Source organism: Chrysemys picta, chromosome 20, assembly GCF_011386835.1.
Source record: "Chrysemys picta bellii isolate R12L10 chromosome 20, ASM1138683v2, whole genome shotgun sequence".
Lineage (NCBI taxonomy): Eukaryota > Metazoa > Chordata > Testudines > Emydidae > Chrysemys > Chrysemys picta.
In genome coordinates this window covers 101,129-118,988 of record NC_088810.1, presented here as the reverse complement: position 1 = coordinate 118,988, position 17,860 = coordinate 101,129, and the positions used below count along the sequence as shown (strand labels likewise).

Below are 17,860 nucleotides of genomic sequence, written 5' to 3'. Positions count from 1 at the left end.
CTGGCTGTGTTTGCTTGGAGTTTGACCTGGGACGGTGAGGTTGTGTCATTGATGGAGCTGCTTTTGGGAAAGGGGGGTTAAGAGTTTTCACAAACACTCTATAAATGAGCTGGCCGGGACTTTGGAGCCAGAGTGAGCAGCAGCCTCCAGCCACCCGTGAGTACCTCTCCTGTGGGTCACACAGCCTGCCTGCCTCTCAGCCTGGCTCCCAGAGTGCCTGGGGGCTGGAGCAACCTCACGCGGGCTGCCCTCTCTGGAGTGAGATCTCCCCCTGCATCTCTGCATCCTGACCTGGAAAAGCCACGAGGGAAACAGCCGCCTCTCAAGGCTAGGGGATTTTCCTAGGAGCACGCAGCCCCGAGGGGTTTGCGTGGCTTCCCTGGCCTGTGAGCCCAGGGTTCTGTTTCTCCTTTACCAGCTGTACATGTTTCGTTTGGTTTGTAGGTTTCCGTGCCTTGCTCGAGTCTCAGGAAGGAGCCACGCTCTCTACGACAGGTATGATCCCTAGTCACCCCAGGGCCTGGATTCCGCTGCCAGCCCAGTGGAAGAGGAATCTAGATACATTCAGGCCAGTAACCGTACAGCGAGAGGGACTGGGGACAGATGTGGGGCTCCCTCTCCCTTGGTGTCTGTAAACAGAGCATAGGCATCTCAGCTAAACCATCTGCTCTGGCTTACCCAGGGCCAGGAGGATGCAGGAGTCACTGGGAGGGGCTCTGGCCGGGGTTATGCAGGATTTCACATCAACGAATGTCTGAATTTGCACCCCAGGCCCTGTGTTGTGCTTTGCAGGTGTGCAAAGTGTGTGTGCAAAGCTCCCATCCCATGTCAGCAGGGTTCCCACCCACTTTGCCAGTGCAAATGGCAGGACTGGGCGCAGGGCAGCACAGCGAATCAGCTCCCGGGAAGATGCTGGCACCTTGGTCTCTCCTGGTCACTGCCTTGAGCACACAACAGTTTAGTCTCCTGAGGACTGAAATGCTTTGGTTTAACTAAAGTCTCTGGACTCAATAGACGAGTGTCCGGATTAAACTGAATGGAGCATGATATACAGGAGGTCAGATTGGATGATCTAATGGTCTCTTTTGGCCTTAAACTGTATGAGACAGGGAACTACTGGGTGCACAATCAGCCTGTGAAACTCCCTGACACACAAGGGCACTGAGGACAAGAGCTCAGCAGGATTCTGACAAGGATGGGACATTCCTATGGAGAACACGAATATCCAGAGCTGTGATAAGGATTTAAAAAATGAGAGGTTTGGCACCGCCCTGCTATGGGGCATGAGCAACCCCCTCTCTCACAGAGTCCAGAGTCAGGTGGGGATGGCCACCAGGCGCGTGCTGCTGATAGAGGCAGGAGGCTGGGCTGGATGGATGTGACTCGGGTGGGGAATCCCAACAGTGTTCCAGGAACTATGCTGTACGGAACAACCCCGAGCCAGCTCTGTGGGCCGGGGATGTGGGCTGGACGGGAGCCACCTCATTTCCCATTCTTGATGTCCACTGGTGTGAGCTCATCCCCAGTGCAATAAGCGAGGGGGGGAGGAAGGGGCTAGGCTCAGCACTGTCCACTCTGACTTTCCACGCACACATCCAGTGCACAGGGAGAAAGGGGCATTAACCTGAGGGTTTCGTTTTCCAGCAAGGATGGGGCGGATGGATCTGAAAATTGCAGTGGCCTTCGTCCTGCTGCTGTTTCTCTGCACTGGTAAGAGATGCTGGCGGGTGGTAGATTCCCTGAACCCAGAGATGCGGGTTAAATTCCTCCTCAGGATGTCTAGAGAGATGATGTCTCCTCACGTTCCCCAACTCCAGAGCACGTTATTCTTCCTCCTCCCCAGTTCCAGTCTAGGGGTTGTATCCAGGACCAGGGGAAACCTGAGGATGCAGCCCAATATTTGCCAAAGTGGCTGCTGATTTTAGGGCCTGATTTTCAGAGCTGCTGAGTTCCTGGTGCTCCCCCAGCTTTCCCTGGAGTTAGGGGCTGGTCAGCCCTAGATTCCCTCTTCAGGGTTTTCTTCAAAACATTTCCCAAAATGTTTTTTTCACCAGAACAGAAATTTCCAAAGAAATGTCCAATTTCAATGACATTTCTTGGATTTTTGCCCAAAATGGAACATTTTTTGGTCTCTGGCAACTGAAAGCCAAAAACCAATAACAACAAAGTTGCAGTTAAAAATGAAAAACAGGAGAATGAAGGTAAAGAAAAATGAAAACATCTTTGTTTGAATCATTTTTTTTCATGAGAACAAATGCCAGTTCTCTGCCAGCTCCAGAATGAGTTGCCCTAAAGCACTGGCCGGCTCTCATCCTGGGAGTCTGTTAGGGCAGCATCTCTCAGCCTTTTCTCAGCAGTGACCCCTTCTTCAAAATAAAAGTGATCCCCTACGGGTACAAAAGTGGGAGTTAAAAATACAATGGCTACATTCAGGGCCGGCTCCAGGGTTTTGGCCGCCTCAAGCAGCCAAAAAAAAAGCCGCGATCGCGATTGCGATCTGCGGCGGCAATTCGGCGGGAGGTCCTTTGCTTCCAGCGGGAGTGAGGGACCATCCGCCGAATTGCCGCCGAATACCTGGATGTGCCGCCCCTCTCCGGAGAGGCCGCCCAAGCACCTGCTTGCCAGGCTGGTGCCCGGAGCCGGCCCTGCCTACATTTGATGTTACACATGTCGATAGTTTTGGCTAGCATGAAGTTATTCTGGAAATCCTACTTTATTTGCTTTAGAATTGTGATACAACTGTACCGCACTACAACACAATTTAGAATTGTAATACAATTGTACCGCACTACAACACAATTTAGAATTGTAATTCAATTTTCAATGCCCCACAACCCCCCTCATTTGCCTTTCAAGACCCTTCTGGGGCTTGCAACCCATCCGTTGATAAACACTGTGTTAGATTTTATGGTGGATCTGAGCAATGGCTGCCTCTCCTAGCTTGTTTCAGAGTAGCAGCCGTGTTAGTCTGTATCTGTAAAAAGAACAGGAGTACTTGTGGCACCTTAGAGACTAACAAATTTATTAGAGCATAAGCTTTCGTGGACTACAGCCCACTTCTTCGGATGCATACAGAGTGGAATAAATATTGAGGAGATATATATGCACACATACAGAGAGCATAAACAGGTGGGAGTTGTCTTACCAACTCTGAGAGGCCAATTAAGTAAGAGAAAAAAAAGACTTCTTATCAAACTGTCTGTACTGGGCTAGCTTGATTATCACTTTAAAAGTCTTTTTTCTCTTACTTAATTGGCCTCTCAGAGTTGGTAAGACAACTCCCACCTGTTTATGCTCTCTGTATGTGTGCATATATATCTCCTCAATATTTATTCCACTCTGTATGCATCCGAAGAAGTGGGCTGTAGTCCACGAAAGCTTATGCTCTAATAAATGTGTTAGTCTCTAAGGTGCCACAAGTACTCCTGTTCTCCTAGCTTGTGTTTAGCATGTCACTCACACACCAAAGTGGAGGCTTTCATCTGTCCGGCTGGAAATAGGCTGATTTCCTTTCTGCATTAAACACAAACTCCCTTCCAGCCAGTGTTTGCTGTTGCGTGTTGGTGCATGAACAGCATCTTGCGTGGAATGGATGTCTGTGGTGCAAGAATGGTACCGGGATATTTGTGACAGGTGCTTTGCACATCAAGGGATCACGAGGATTCAGCTTTTCCAGTTTGTCTCATGTATCAGAGGGTAGCCGTGTTAGTCTGTATCCACAAAAACAACGAGGAGTACGATGGCACCTTAAAGACTAACAGATTTATTTGGGCATAAGCTTTCATGGGTAAAAAAACACTTCTTTAGAGGCATGGAGTGAAAATTACAGATGCAGGCTTAAATATACTGACACATGAAGGGAGGGAGTTACCTTACAAGTGGCGAACCAGTGTTGACAAGGCCAATTCAGTCAGGGTGGATGTGGTCCACTCCCAATAATTGATGAGGAGATGTCAATACCAAGAGAGGGAAAATTGCTTTTGTAGTGAGCCAGCCACTCTCAGTCCCTATTCAAGCCCAAATTAATGTGTTAAGTTTGCAAATGAATTGTAGCTCTGCAGTTTTTCTTTGAAGTCTGTTTTTGAAGTATTTTTGTTGTAGGATGGCTACTTTTAAATCTGTTATTGAATGTCCAGGGAGATTGAAGTGTTCTCCTACTGGCTTTTGTATGTTACCATTCCTGTTATCTGATTTGTGTCCATTTATTCTGTTATGTAGAGACTGTCCAGTTTGGCCAATGTTTGTCTCCTGGCTTTCCAATACCAGTGTAAAAGCAGCTACCTCCCTGGACATGGCCCCTCCTCCCCTAGAGAGACCTGAGCCCCATTTTCTGTCTCTGCAGAGGCTGCCAGTTATCGGCTGCAGAAGCGAGAGGCTCAGGACTCATTCTCCCAGATCCAGGAGGTTGCCAAGAGTTATTGGGAGCGGCTGAATTCAGCGGTCCAGGGCTGGATGGACAGTGTCAAATCTTGGTAAGGGGTAGGCAGAGTGCAACCCTCCTGGGTGTAGGGTTCTGTCCCATGTAGTGGCACCAAGACCACTTAGAGAGGGATAAAATGACTCTGCTCTACAGCCTTAGCTAAGAGCCAGTTGGCTTTTAGTTCATGTGGTAGGTAGAGTCTCATGCACTAAGTTCCAGAGGTCCCAGGTTTGATCCCGCCCGCCGACGACCAGGGTCTGTCAGTATTACACAAGCAGAGATTAAATCTGGAGGAAGCCACCAGCATGGTTGGTCTTTCCAGGCAGCGTTACCTGGAAGAGATATACCCCCAAAGGGAGTGGTTTGGGAGGTGGTGGTCTCTGGCTCCGCGCAGACAGAGGGTTTGCTCTGTTGGTGACATAAGCCCTGGAGAGTCCCATGTGGGTTACAATCCTGGACGTGCACAGATGCAAAGAGCATGCACTAGTTGTGACCTAACAGCCCTTCCCCATTCCTGGGGCTGATTCCCTATCGCCTTCCTTCCTGCGACTGGGGCAGGCCCTCTGGCAGGTAGGTTAAAGCTGCCTTTGTGGTTCTTGAAGTTTGAAACTCTGCAGGGTCCAGCTCAGGCCCTAGTGTGGCTGCTTTAATATATGCAGATGATACAAAACTACTCAAGCTAGTTAAGTCCCAAGCAGACTGTGAAGAGCTACAAAGGGATCTCACAAAATTGGGTGATTGGGCAGATGAACAACATGGCAGATGAAATTCAATGTTGACAAGTGCAAAGTAATGCACATTGGAAAATATAATCCCAACTATACATATAAAATAATGGGGTCTAACTTAGTTGTTACCACTCAAGAAAGAGATCTTGGAGTCATTGTGGATAGTTCTCTGAAAACATCCACTCAATGTGCAGCAGCAGTCAAAATGTTGGTAACCATTAAGAAAGAGATAGATAATAAGACAGAAAATATATTGCCTCTATATAAATCCATGGTGTGCCCACATCTTGAATACTGCGTGCAGATGTGGTCGCCCCATCTCAAAAAAGATATTTTGGAATTGGAAAAGGTTCAGAAAAGGACAACAAAAATGATTAAGGGTATGGAATGGCTGCCATAAGAGGAGAGATTAATAAGACTGGGACTTTTCAGCTTAGAAAAGAGATGACTAAGCGGAGAATATGATACAGGTCTATAAAATCATGACCGGTGTGGAGAAAGTAAATAAGGAAGTGTTATTTACTCCTTCTCATAACACAAGAACTAGGAGTCAACAAATGAAATTAATAGGCAGCAGTTTTAAAACAAACAAAAGGAAGTATTTTTTCACACAACACACAGTCAACCTGTGGAATTCCTTGCCAGAGGAGGTTGTGAAGGCCAAGACTATAACAAGGTTCAAAAAAGAACTAGATAAGTTCATGGAGGATAGGTCCATCAGTGGCTATTAGCCAGGATGGGCAGGGATGGTGTCCCTAGCTGCTGTTTGCCAGAAGCTGTAAATGGGCGACGGGGGATGGATCACTGGATGATTCCCTGTTCTGTTCATTCCCTCTGGGGCACCTGGCATTGGCCACTATCGGAAGACAGGACACTGGGCTAGATGGACCTTTGCTCTGAGCCAGTATTGCTGCTCTTATGTTATGTTCTTTTCATGTCTCTCTCTGGGCCCTGGGACGCAGAGATGGATGCTATGGCTCCAACATGGCATTCTATCCCATTTGGGAAGGTCCTCTGAGCAGGGCGCATTAACAGACAGCTGTCCCCACCTATCTGAAGCCCCTCTATGCTGCCCGAATGGCATGACAGGACCCTAGGAAGCAGGGCCCATGTGTCAGTGATTTTCAGGGCTCCATGGCTGGATTTGGTGCTGGTTTTACTCTAACCATGGACTGTATTTAATAATGATGCTGACAGTGCAGACCATCCCGCAGGGACTAGGGTCCAGCCCTCTCACGTGGCTTCTCCTCATCCCCTCCATTTTCCTTCCCAGGGAAATCTACGAAAAAACCACATCGGCTGCGGGGACCTACACAGAAATCCTGAAGGACCAGGTTTACCATTGGTGGCATGGGGAGCAGTAACATAGGCTGCCGTCCACCCCATCCCCATCCCCCTCCCCTCCCCACTGCCATTCCTACAGGGACAAGCCAGGATAGTGAGCGGGTTCCTCTATGTTCATATTTGTTCACGTGCTGACACTTTTCTGCTTACAGAGTCAATAAAGCAAATTCCCTTGCCTGGCTCCATTCACTGCTGTGTGTGTGGATCTGTGAGTGACACAGAACTTGGCATGTATGGGGCTCACTCAGAGTCTTAATTATAACTGCACCTCCTGTCTCATTATCCCTGTCTTCAGATATTGGGAGGAAACTGAGGCACAGCGATGGCACGTGAGAAGGAGTAAGCTGCAGACAGAGGAACAGAACCCACAACTCCTGACTCCCCCCTCATTCTCCACTAAGTTGAGAATAGAACCCAGGCGTCCTGAGTCCCAGCCCCCTTCACTCTAACCATTAGAATCCACTCCACCCAAGCATCAGGCATCCTACCTTCCAGCCCCTTCCTGTTCCAACTGACTGGACCCCACTCCCTCCAAGACACCCAAGCATCAGGCATCCTACCTTCCAGCCCCTTCCTGTTCTGACTGACTGGACCCCACTCCCTCCAAGAGCTGGGAGTGGAAAAGGTCATACTGCAAACTTGTTCTAGCGCCTAAGTTTCCTCCCTGTTTGAAGCTAGCTGCCACTGCGGGGTTTGGGATGGGCCCATCTATTACATTAAGGGGTTGAGTGATCAGTGCTAATTTTGTACTTAAAGTACTGCACAAGATCTTTTCAGGGGGAATAAGGCAAAGCACCACATTTATTGGTAATACATGTATCAATCAACACTGTATCATATGCATATGAGATACAAAATTTTATTAGAAAATGTTTAAAAATGGATGATACAGAGTGTTGAAACTTCAGTTATTAGTCATCCGGGGTAACATACAGAGTATAGGGGGATGTTAGTATTTTGACGTTGGATAGCACATAACACATACAGTCTGCAATATCCCCAATGGATGGGTACAAAGTGGATGAATCAAGGTACAGTCAGCAAGCAGTGAGGATACATCACTCATATAGGAGTTACAGGCAATCATAGGTATAAATAAGTGGGCCGGGTAATGAGGATAGGATGACCCTCATATGGTGGAGTTCAGTTCGGTTCGGTGGGTTCAGGGTTCAGGGGATAGGGTCCAACAGAGGAAGTCTTCAGGTCTCTTCCTCATTGTGGGTGCGCGGAGTCACGCTGGCTCACTCTCGGTATTGGCGGTGGCCGGTGATGTGCTCTGTATAAATGTCTCGGGACCATCGGATAGTGTCCGAGACCATTAGACATCGCAGGAGCTGCACGTAGCGATGGCCTACCCCGCAGGTCCTCAGTACGCACTCGTTACAGGGGTCCCATCTTATACTCATGCACTTACACACACACACAAGCACACTCCGTCTTGTTGTTGTTACCAACTAGTTGCTCCCCTTAACTTCACTGGCCAGGTGAGTTAGATGGGGGAGGGGTGGAGCCGGGCTTCTGCTGATCCAGATCGATGCTCCCATGTTGACAAGACGAGACCCGGGGTCCTCTGCAAGCCACCTCAAATTTATAGCAGCTTCCCTCTCATGCAAATCTGTACCAGCTTCAAAATCCGTGTCTGTGTCCATTGGTCCTTTGTGCTGCTTCTCTCTGGGGGTTGTCCCAATGCTGTTCAAAGAGGGTGTTTTCGAAAGAAGGTACTCGCTTCTAACGTCCCTCCCCTCCCCCCGAGGCCATCAATATGTCTGCTCTTCTTTAGTGAGCCCACTTGACACGTTTTATTGTCCTTTTGTCTGGCTCCCAGCCCCTCTCCAAGAGTTGCAGCTGTCTGGAGGTGCTGCCTCCCGCCTTCCTCATCCACACCTCGTTCATTCAACAGGGCAATTGATTAAAAGGGGGAAGATCTTGTTCTACTCCGAGCAAAAAGACATTTTTCTTCTACTTTAACTATCCGGAGGGGCTATAACATTATACCAAGGCTCAATACAAAGTTTTCTATATAAGGATCTGATACAAAGTTGTATGACAAAGTCATATGAAAGTTATATGAAGGTGCTTAATGCAGAGATTTATCCACAGTAAAACTGCAAAGGCACATTGAGCCAAACACACAAACATACACAGACACAAAGCCTTGCACACCAAGAGCCATACATCCCCACATACATGCCCATAAAAACTCATCCACAAATAGCCAAACACTCACCCCCACCTGCATACGCACCCCATGCAGTCTTACACATACACACCCAATCTCAATATCCACACAGAGCGATACATACACATAAATGACCCTTCCCCCAACACTTTTTTTTTGTATGCAAGTCCCCCTTGTGAATGGGATGGTGATTCTGGGTGACTCACAAAGTGATAAATAGGAAAATTACTGAGGTCACTAAAGAGGAAATGTAGGCTGAATTCTGGGGATAAGGGGGAGATTTAGGGCAAAATGGTTTGTTACAGGCAAAGCATTAGGATTAGCACAGTGGAGGTAACTCAGAAGATTTACGGTGAGATGCAGATGGAACAACTAGTCGGGGTAACTGCGGTGAAACATAGGGGACTAGAAATATAACGTAGGGTAATGCACCCTACATCTTCTCTAATCACTCATGTTCCTCTCTGTGAATCACAAGTATATCTAGAGGGAAACTTTAGGGTGTAACACAGGTGACTGGGTGGGGGGAGATTTAAACTGCAACATGTGGAGACCAGAGGGGAAGATTTAGGGTGTAACACATGGGTCTGGTAGGAAGATTTAGGTTGTAACACACCAGGATAATTACAGGTCAGAGACTTCAGGTGTGGGGAAAGGGAGGCAGGTGCTTCTGGGGACTTTGCACCCAGTGAGCAGGAATCCAGCAGATGTGACCCAGCCCCAACCCAGCCTTTATTTTGGGCACCTCTCCACCCCAGCCACAGCCCCAGGCCATCATTTATGCAGGTTTCAGTTTCCTGCACAAGCAGAACAGCCAGAGCGGCACTGATGCGTCGGAGAGCAAGATGCAGTGCAGGAGAGGTGCAATGCACAGTACTGCCAGGCCTCACGCTCCGTCCAAGCCCTCTATCCCTTGGGGAGAAGGGTTGTGTTCTCAGCCTCTCTCCTGTGCTGGACGATGGGGCAAGGTTCGCATGCAAACAGCTCTGCACTTTTCCCAAGTGTGCCTCTGTGCCAGTGTGTTTAGATGAGGGCGCATCATGTGTGTGCGTGCATGCACACACGTACACACAATGCACATATGGCTGATATATCTGCAGGGCGTGCATGTGGGTGAGTCCATATCTGTGCCGCATGCATGAATAGTGTGGGGGGAGAGGGGTGTAGGCATGAACTGCCTCATTCCTCTACATGTTGCTTAAATGGCAGCATCCTCTGTGCTGACCCTTTCTACCTGGGCCTGAAGTTATTCAGGGATTCACATAGCACATGATGGACGCCTGTGCTCTGAACACTTACTGTTGTTTAAATTACTTTTAAGGATTCACTGCACTTTGCCCAACGCTGCCACCCTGGGAGTTGCCTTGCTCCTACTTATAAGCCATGGCCTGGTGTACCCAGGGATTTGTAATTGTAGACTTTGGTGTATACTGCTGGGTGCCTGCTGGCACTGGCCACTGGGTCTGTGGGCCCCCTGCAGCTTCTGGAGGTATGTAACTGGAACAAACATGGCACTGTGATGTGATGCAGTGCTCTGTATCTGTGACTCAAACCGGGATGCCTCCTGGGGTATGCACAGGAATTTCTGTCTCAAATTGGGACAAAAAGTCTAAATCTACATTTTTCATGGAACAAAGTATTCTGAAATATTCCAGTTTTGAAATATGAAAAGGACCCTGTTGAAAGTAAAGGGTAAAATGTTTCATTTCAATAGGGTTGAAAGGGTTTGTTTAGCTAACATTAAAACATTCACTCCCTGGCATGATCCCTCTCTCACTCACCCCTTGACCGTGCCTCACTGATTGCACTTGTACAGCACCCAGCACAAAGAGCTGTCCACCTAGGTGGGATCTGTAGGTGCTTCTGCACTACAAAATAATAACAACAGTGCCCTGTAAGTTAAAGCCTCTGACTAGGACTAGCTGCTGAGCGCAGTGACTCTGCATTGAATGGCAATTTACAAGCCTCATTCCATACCGATGCAGAAAGAAACACACTTTGCTCTGTAAGTCACAAGAGATGGTGAATTCTCTGCATAGTGAGTGGGTTTGTGCCCATGTCCCATTGGTGTTTATTTTCCCCATGTAGGAGGAGGGTGGTTCAGGTCAGCCCTTTGGAGATGCATTTAACAATGTTTAATATGCTAACAATTAAATGAAAGAGAAGGTGGCCCAATAATCCCGAGAATACCACCACCACCAGGGTCACTCACTGGAAAATCAAACACTGATTAGAGCTTGTTCTGCCTACTGGTGTTAGTTACTTTCCCTTGTCAGAGCAAAGAAAACGACTATACATCCAATGTGCTCTCAGAGCCAGGCGGCACCAGGGTTGGGGTTCAGTCCTGGGGTCTGAAGAGAGTGAACAATGACCACTGGCCATTCAAGATTGTGGGCTTGCTAGAAATGCAGAGTTACAATCATACTAGGACATGAACTACCCCATGGTTATAGCAACAGAGGGAGAGTTGTATCTGCAGTTGCCTGCTCAGCACAAGGAAAGTCACCCCAGTGCAGCAGGCAGCTCAGAGCAGACGTACCTTTCAGGCCTGTCTAGCTAGGCCCTTCTATGGCCCCAATCATCTCTCAGGGCTTTTCTACACTACAGGTTAGATCAGTATAACTTATATCACTTAGGGATGGGAATAAGCCACTCCCCGAGCAACATAAGTTACACTGACCTAAGCGCCGGTGTGGACAGCATTATGACATAGCTACCGCCTCTTGTGGAGGTGGTTTTATTATGCCAATGTAGTGCTTCTAGTGTAGACTAGCCTTCAGTCTCACCCCCAGGGGGAAGCAGGTAAAACTGTCCCTCTTAGAAGATGGGGACCAAAGCTCAGAAAGATTCAGTGACTCAGCTGAGATCACGCAGTGAGTCTGTGGCAGAACCAGGATCAAACCCAGGAGTGGGGCTGGGCAGAAAACTGGTTCCCACCCAGCTCAGGAGAATTTTCAACATTCAAATTTTCTCTCCCATCTCAGATTGGGATGAAAAGTCAAAATTTTAAACATTTCTGTGAATCAAAAATCAGAAATAATTTTTGGTTTAGGTCAAAGTGTGACTGTAAATGGCTCTGTTTACTTACAAACCTTCAGGAGTAAGTGCCAGCCAGCCCTGGAAGAATGGAGACTAGGGGTCTCACGGGACATGTAACTATGTCACCTGGTACTGGAATCCATCTTAAACCTGGTGCTTTTCCATTTAGAAGGAGGGGTGGGGACCCAGAGAGATAAAAGATTCCTGCCTTGTGCCAAAGCCATAAAAGGGGCTGGAACAGAACAAAGGGGTCTGCCAGTCATGAGAAATCCCCTAGTTACCATCTGAGCTGGAACTATCAAGGACTGTACCAGGGAAAGGATTGGGCTCAGAATAGGAAGGAGTCTAGTCTGTGAAAGAAACTTATTGGAACATCTCTGAGGGTGAGATTTACTGTATTCAGCTTCTTAATATATTAGGCTTAGACATGCAGGTTTTGTTTTATTTTGCTTGGTAACTTACTTTGTTCTGTCTGTTATTACTTGAAACCACTTAAATCCTACTTTTTATACTTAATAAAATCACTTTTGTTTATTAATTAACCCAGAGTAAGTGATTAATATCTGGGGGAGCAAACAACTGTGCATCTCTCTCTATCAGTGTTGTAGAGGGCGAACAATTTATGAATTTACCCACCGTGTATAAGCTTTATACAGAGTAAAATGGATTTGTTTGGGGTTTGGATCCCATTGGGAACTGGGTGTCTGGGTGCTGGAGACAGGAGTACTTGCTGAACTGTTTTCAGTTAAGTCTGCAGCTTTGGGGACGTGGTTCAGACCCTGGGTCTGTGTTGCAGCAGGCTAGCGTGTCTGGCTCAACAAGGCAGGGTTCTGGAGTCCCAAGCTGGCAGGGAAGACGGGCTCAGAGGTAGTTTCAGCACATCAGGTGACAGTCCCAAGGGGTTCTCTGTGATTGAACCCGTCACAGTGAGTGTTCCATCAAACCTGACACTGTTTCACAAACAGTTTCTGTTTTGATCAATTGGCATTTTCCAACAACAACAAAAGTTGAATTGGAAAATTCCTGACCAGCTCTACCGAGGAGCACTGAGTCCCAGTCCAGCACATTAATAAAAAAGCCCTGCATTTCTTCACCATTCATTCCCATGGAAGCCCCCTATTCGGAGGTCTTACGTGGGCTGCCAAGCCTTGGGCTGTGGATTTGACATGCCCAATGCCTATTTATCACTTCCAGCCCATGTTAAAGGTTGAGTTGCACTGGGCGAATTTCACCCAAATGGCATAGGAAGCAGGTCGTGCCCTGAACTATTTTTAGCCCCAGTTCCCTCCTCTGCAGCAAACCCCTCCCCAAGGGAACGCAGCAGGTGGAGCAGACAGTTATTTACCTGGGGAGACAGATGTGGTTTTGTTTCTAAATTCAGTCCCTAATCACTGACAGCTGTTGGATCATGTGGACAGTTCATCTTGTATAAACCCACCCCATTCTTGTGCCCAGCTCAGCCTGGCACCATGGAGATCGTCTTGTTCGCTCTTCTGCTGAGCGCCACAGGTAACTGCTCTCCGCACTGGCCTCTCCTTTCTCCTTGTTCTAACTCCCCCAGGCTAATCCCCATCCATCCCCTTTGCCTTGCAGCGGCCTCACAGCTGGAGGATGATGATAAGATAATAGGTGGATACGAGTGCTCGCCCCACTCCCAGCCCTGGCAGGTCTATTTCACGTATGGCTCAGGCTACCGCTGGTGCGGGGGGTCACTCATCAATGAGTGGTGGATCGTCTCAGCAGCTCATTGCTACAAAAAGTGAGTAGACGGGTGCAGTTTGGGAGGATTCATCCCTGTCCTAGCACAAGGCACAGGCCCCTTTGGGTAGGAAGAAAGTCTTCAGTGGGACCCAGGCCTTGTGGGTGTTATGTGGGGGCCTTAAGTCTTACCATGGTCCCAAGCAACTGAACCATGGGAAACACTGTGATGCAGTTGCCAAAAAGGCTAATATAATTCAAGGGTGCATTAGCAGGAGTGTTGCATGTCAGACAAAGGAGGTCATGGGCCATTTGACTTGGAACCGGGGAGGCCTCAGCTGATGAAGTGGGTCCAAAGCTGGGTGCTGCACTTTAGCAAAGATGTGGACAAGCTGGAGAGAGTCCAGAGGACAGCAACAAAAATGATCAAAGGTTTAGAAAACCTGACTTCTGAGGAGAGGCTAAAACAACTGTTATAAAGAAGCCAGGGATCAGTTCTCCCTGTCCACTGAAGGTAGGACAAGCAGCAATGGGTGTAATCAGCAGCAAGGCAGATTTATCTTAGATATTATGAAAACCGTCTAGCTCTCGGGGTAGTTAGGCACCGGAACAGGCTCCAAGGGAGGGCGTGGAGTCCCCGTCAATGGAAGGTTGAAGAACGGGCTGAACAAACACAAATCAGGGCTGGTTTAGGGTTACTTGGTCTTGCCTCAGTGCAGGAGGCTGGATGTGATGACTTCTCGAGATCCCTGCATTTCTATGACTCGATGGCTGTTCCCTGCAGGCCCAGTACCCTGGTGGCTCATCTCGGGGAGCATGACACCAGTGCAGACGAGGGCACTGAGCAGCATATCCAAGTGGCCAAAGCCATCCAGTTCCCCCAGTACAGCCAACGCACCATGAATCATGACATCATGCTGGTGAAGCTAGCCCAGCCGGCCCGGTTCGGTGCCTACGTGCAGCCAATCCCCATCTCCAGCAGCTGCCCTGTGCCAGGGACAGAGTGCCTGGTCTCTGGCTGGGGGAACCTTCTCACATCTGGGGGTAAGATACAGTGGAGACAACTTCAGCTCAGGGAGCATCTGCAAGGGGGAGGGGTCATCAGCAATAATCCTGACTTACACCAACTCCAATGGGGTTACTCCTGATTTACACCGGCATGGGTGATGGGGAATCTGACGGGTGCTTCCCTGCCATTGAATAGTCTGTGGCATTCAATCCCCATTCTCTCTCCTCCCCAGTTCAGTACCCGGATGCCCTACAGTGTCTGAATGTGCCCATCCTCTCTGACTCTGCCTGCCATGCCGCCTACCCTGGTCGCATCACCACGAACATGTTCTGTGCTGGCTACGTAGAAGGGGGCAAGGACTCTTGTCAGGTATGGAGGGAGTGGCTGGTTAGGTTTGTGGTGTGTGGGGAGGTTGCCTTTCATTCAGCTGCCCTGGGGTTCAAAGCGAATGCTGTTTCCTCACTACATGGCAAGCGATCGCCATGCTTGGGTTTTGCAAGTACAAGGACAATGAGCTCTAGACATGTGTCCTGGGGATGTCAGGATCAGGTGATCATGATGTCATTGGCATCATTATAGGGTGCACTTGCACGTTTCTGGGATATTTCCTCTCAGTGGAGCCAGGCAGGGCCGGCTTTAGGAAGTGCGGGGCCCGATTTGAACAGTTTCAACGGGGCCCCGACAGGGATGACTTAAAAAAAAAAAAAAAAACCACGTTAAAAAAAACACGTGGGGCTTGTACTCACCGGGCCGCGCTCCTAGTCTTTGGTGGCGGGTCCTTCACTCACTCCGGGTCTTCGGCGGCACTGAAGGACGTGCCGCCAAAGACCCGGAGCGAGTGAAGGACCCGCTGCCAAAGACCTGGAGTGCCGCCGGGTGAGTAAAAATTAAAAAGGTGCCTCTAGCCAGGGAAGGGATTCTCTGCCACTTGCCCCCCCCCCCCCCCCTCTGGGCAACCCTGCCACTGGGCGCGGGCCCTCTTAAGCGCGGGGCCCGATTCAGCGGAATTGGTGGAATTGGCCTAAAGCCGGCCCTGGAGCCAGGTGTCTGTGTGTATGCGCGCACACGAGTGATAGGGTGTTCATGTGTGCAGAGGCATATGGGTGAGTTTGTGCAGAGAGGTGTGTATGTCAAGGGGTTTGTACACATTACTATTTACAGAAGGTGGGGTGTGTAAGTGTGTGTGCACAGGGGTGTCTGTGTGCTAGTATAAATGTGTGTATTACTAGTGCCTGAGAGCAGGTTCAGGCCCCGGTGAAAAAATTTTTTCGGGCCCCGCAGCAAGGGCAGACTGGCTAAACAGGGCCGACGAGGGCGGGGGGGGGCGGGGGGGGAACCATGGAAGCTGGGCCCCGGTAATTTGTACCGGCTTCCCCCCCGCCCATCTCATTGGCCCTGTGCACAGGGATATGTATGTGCATGAATATGCATAGGAGGTTATGTCCGTTCCAAGGAGGACACCTTACCCCAGCTTGCAGCTCTGCAGAGAGGTCACGCTCACTTGCTAGACAATAAATCCACACCAACAGGAATGTCTGACCTACAGTTTCTAGGAAAAGCCCTAAAATTCTGCTCTAGCCCAGGGCCTAGGCACCAAAGAACTCTGACTAACCCCCTAATGTACACGGCCCCTGGGCTGTGCACTGGCCCCTGTGCCTCGGGCAAGTTGATTCAGTCTCCTTTGACTCTGTCAGTTCCTGTGATGTGGTCTGGCACTTCCCACCCTAGTACTTGGCTGGTGCTGGGATGTCCCAGCGAGGGCATGTGTGAAGGAGAAGGATGGGGGGCCTGCGATGGGCAGGTCTTCCCACTGTTACCAACATCACCTGGATCTCGGCTGACTGACAGCCACGTCCAGCCCTAAGCGGTGACTCCTAGTCGCTTGCGCATAGTTCTCTTGCCAGATTCTAATGCAGGGGTGGGCAGAATTTTTGGCCCGAGGGCCACATTGAGGTTGCAAAACTGTATGGAGGGCCGTGTAGGGAAGGCTGTACCTCCCCAAACAGCTTGGTCCCTGTCCCCATCCACCCCCTCCCACTTCCCACTCCCTGACTGTCCCTGATCCAGCCAACCCCCCCTGCTCTTTGTCCCCTAACCGCCCCCTGGAACCCCACCCCTTATCCAACCCCCTGCTTCCAGTCCCCTGACTGCCCCCCGACCTCTATCCACACCCTCACCCCTGACAGGCCCCCCGGGACTCCCACGCTTATCCAACCCCCCCTCACCATTCTCCGTCCCCTGACCGCCTCCCTCCTGAACCTCCGCCCCTTATCCAACCCCAGCCCTGGCCCCCTTACCATGCTGCTCAGAGCAGCATGTCTGGCAGCTGCGCTACCCGGCGGGAGCCAGACACTCTGCCGCACTGCTCTCCAGGAGCATGCAATCCCACTGCCCAGAGCGCTGCCTGCGCAGCGGCGTGGCAGGGGGGACAGCAGGGGAGGGTTCAGGGGTAGCCTTCCCAGCCGGGAGCTCCGGGGCCGGCCAGGACAGTCCCACGGGCCCGATGTGCCCACGGGCCGTAGTTTGCCCACCTCTGTTCTAGTGCCATGAAGGGACCTGCACAACTCTTTGTTCCCTGCAGGGAGACTCCGGTGGGCCAGTGGTCTATAATGGAGAGTTGACGGGAGTGGTGTCCTGGGGCATCGGGTGTGCCCAGAAGAACTACCCTGGCGTCTATACCACAGTGTGTAACTACGTGTCCTGGATTGCGGAGGTCATTGCCAACAACTGACATGCGCAACCGCAGAGTATTTCTCCTGGCAGAGAGGCTGCGTTCAGACCTCTCCGTCCCGCTTTGCCTGCTGTCTGGATAAAAGTGATTGAAACCTTCCCAGTAAAACCGGGGGGCTGCCGTGACGCCAAGAAACCCAGTAGGGAAGACACAAGATGCTTAGGAGAGAAGCATCAAATGAGGCTATGAAATCCCAACTCATCAATAAAACTCAGTTCCTACATCCTGCTGAATTCTTGGCATTTTTAGCCCAAATCAGCGCTTGCCTCCCACACTGGTATTGTTATAATTAGATGAATATTATGGTAGCAAGCGGATGCCTCAGGAGGCCCCTGCTGAGCTGGGTGTTGCACAGACACAGTGAGTGACACACCCAGCCAAAGCCAGGTCCAATTCTATAGCTGGGAATTGAGCTGCAGAGAGATTCAGTGACTTGCTCAAGGGCACACAGGAAGTCTGAGCTGCAAATTGGCAGCAGATAGCTGTAGTTCCAGCAAATGCCCCTGCTGCATTAAATCATAGACTATCAGGGTTAGAAGGGACCTCAGGAGGTATCTAGTCCAACCCCCTGCTCAAAGCAGGACAATCCCCAGACAGATTTTTGCCCCCGATCCCTAAATGGCCTCCCCAAGGATTGAACTCACAACCCTGGGTTTAGCAGGCCAATGCTCAAACCACTGAGCTATCGCTCTCCCCAAAGGTCATCGAGTCC

The 17,860-nt window shown here is 49.9% G+C and overlaps 1 protein-coding gene across 2 annotated transcripts; it reads left to right on the top strand.

Moving 5' to 3' along the window:
• Positions 1-17,371, top strand: LOC101935241 (trypsin-like). Of its 2 annotated transcripts, none has more exons than XM_008176672.3 (9): positions 1-156; positions 445-495; positions 1,645-1,710; positions 4,343-4,472; positions 6,422-13,219; positions 13,304-13,469; positions 14,193-14,452; positions 14,650-14,786; positions 16,999-17,371. In XM_008176672.3, exons 5-9 carry the CDS (start codon positions 13,180-13,182, stop codon positions 17,146-17,148), a joined length of 753 nt encoding a protein of 250 aa, XP_008174894.1. In that variant the 5' UTR covers positions 1-156; positions 445-495; positions 1,645-1,710; positions 4,343-4,472; positions 6,422-13,179; the 3' UTR covers positions 17,149-17,371. The 2 variants fall into 2 exon arrangements, with proteins under 2 accessions (XP_008174894.1, XP_065430178.1); XM_065574106.1 differs by having other exon boundaries at positions 23-327.
• Positions 17,372-17,860: the final 489 nt, after the last annotated feature.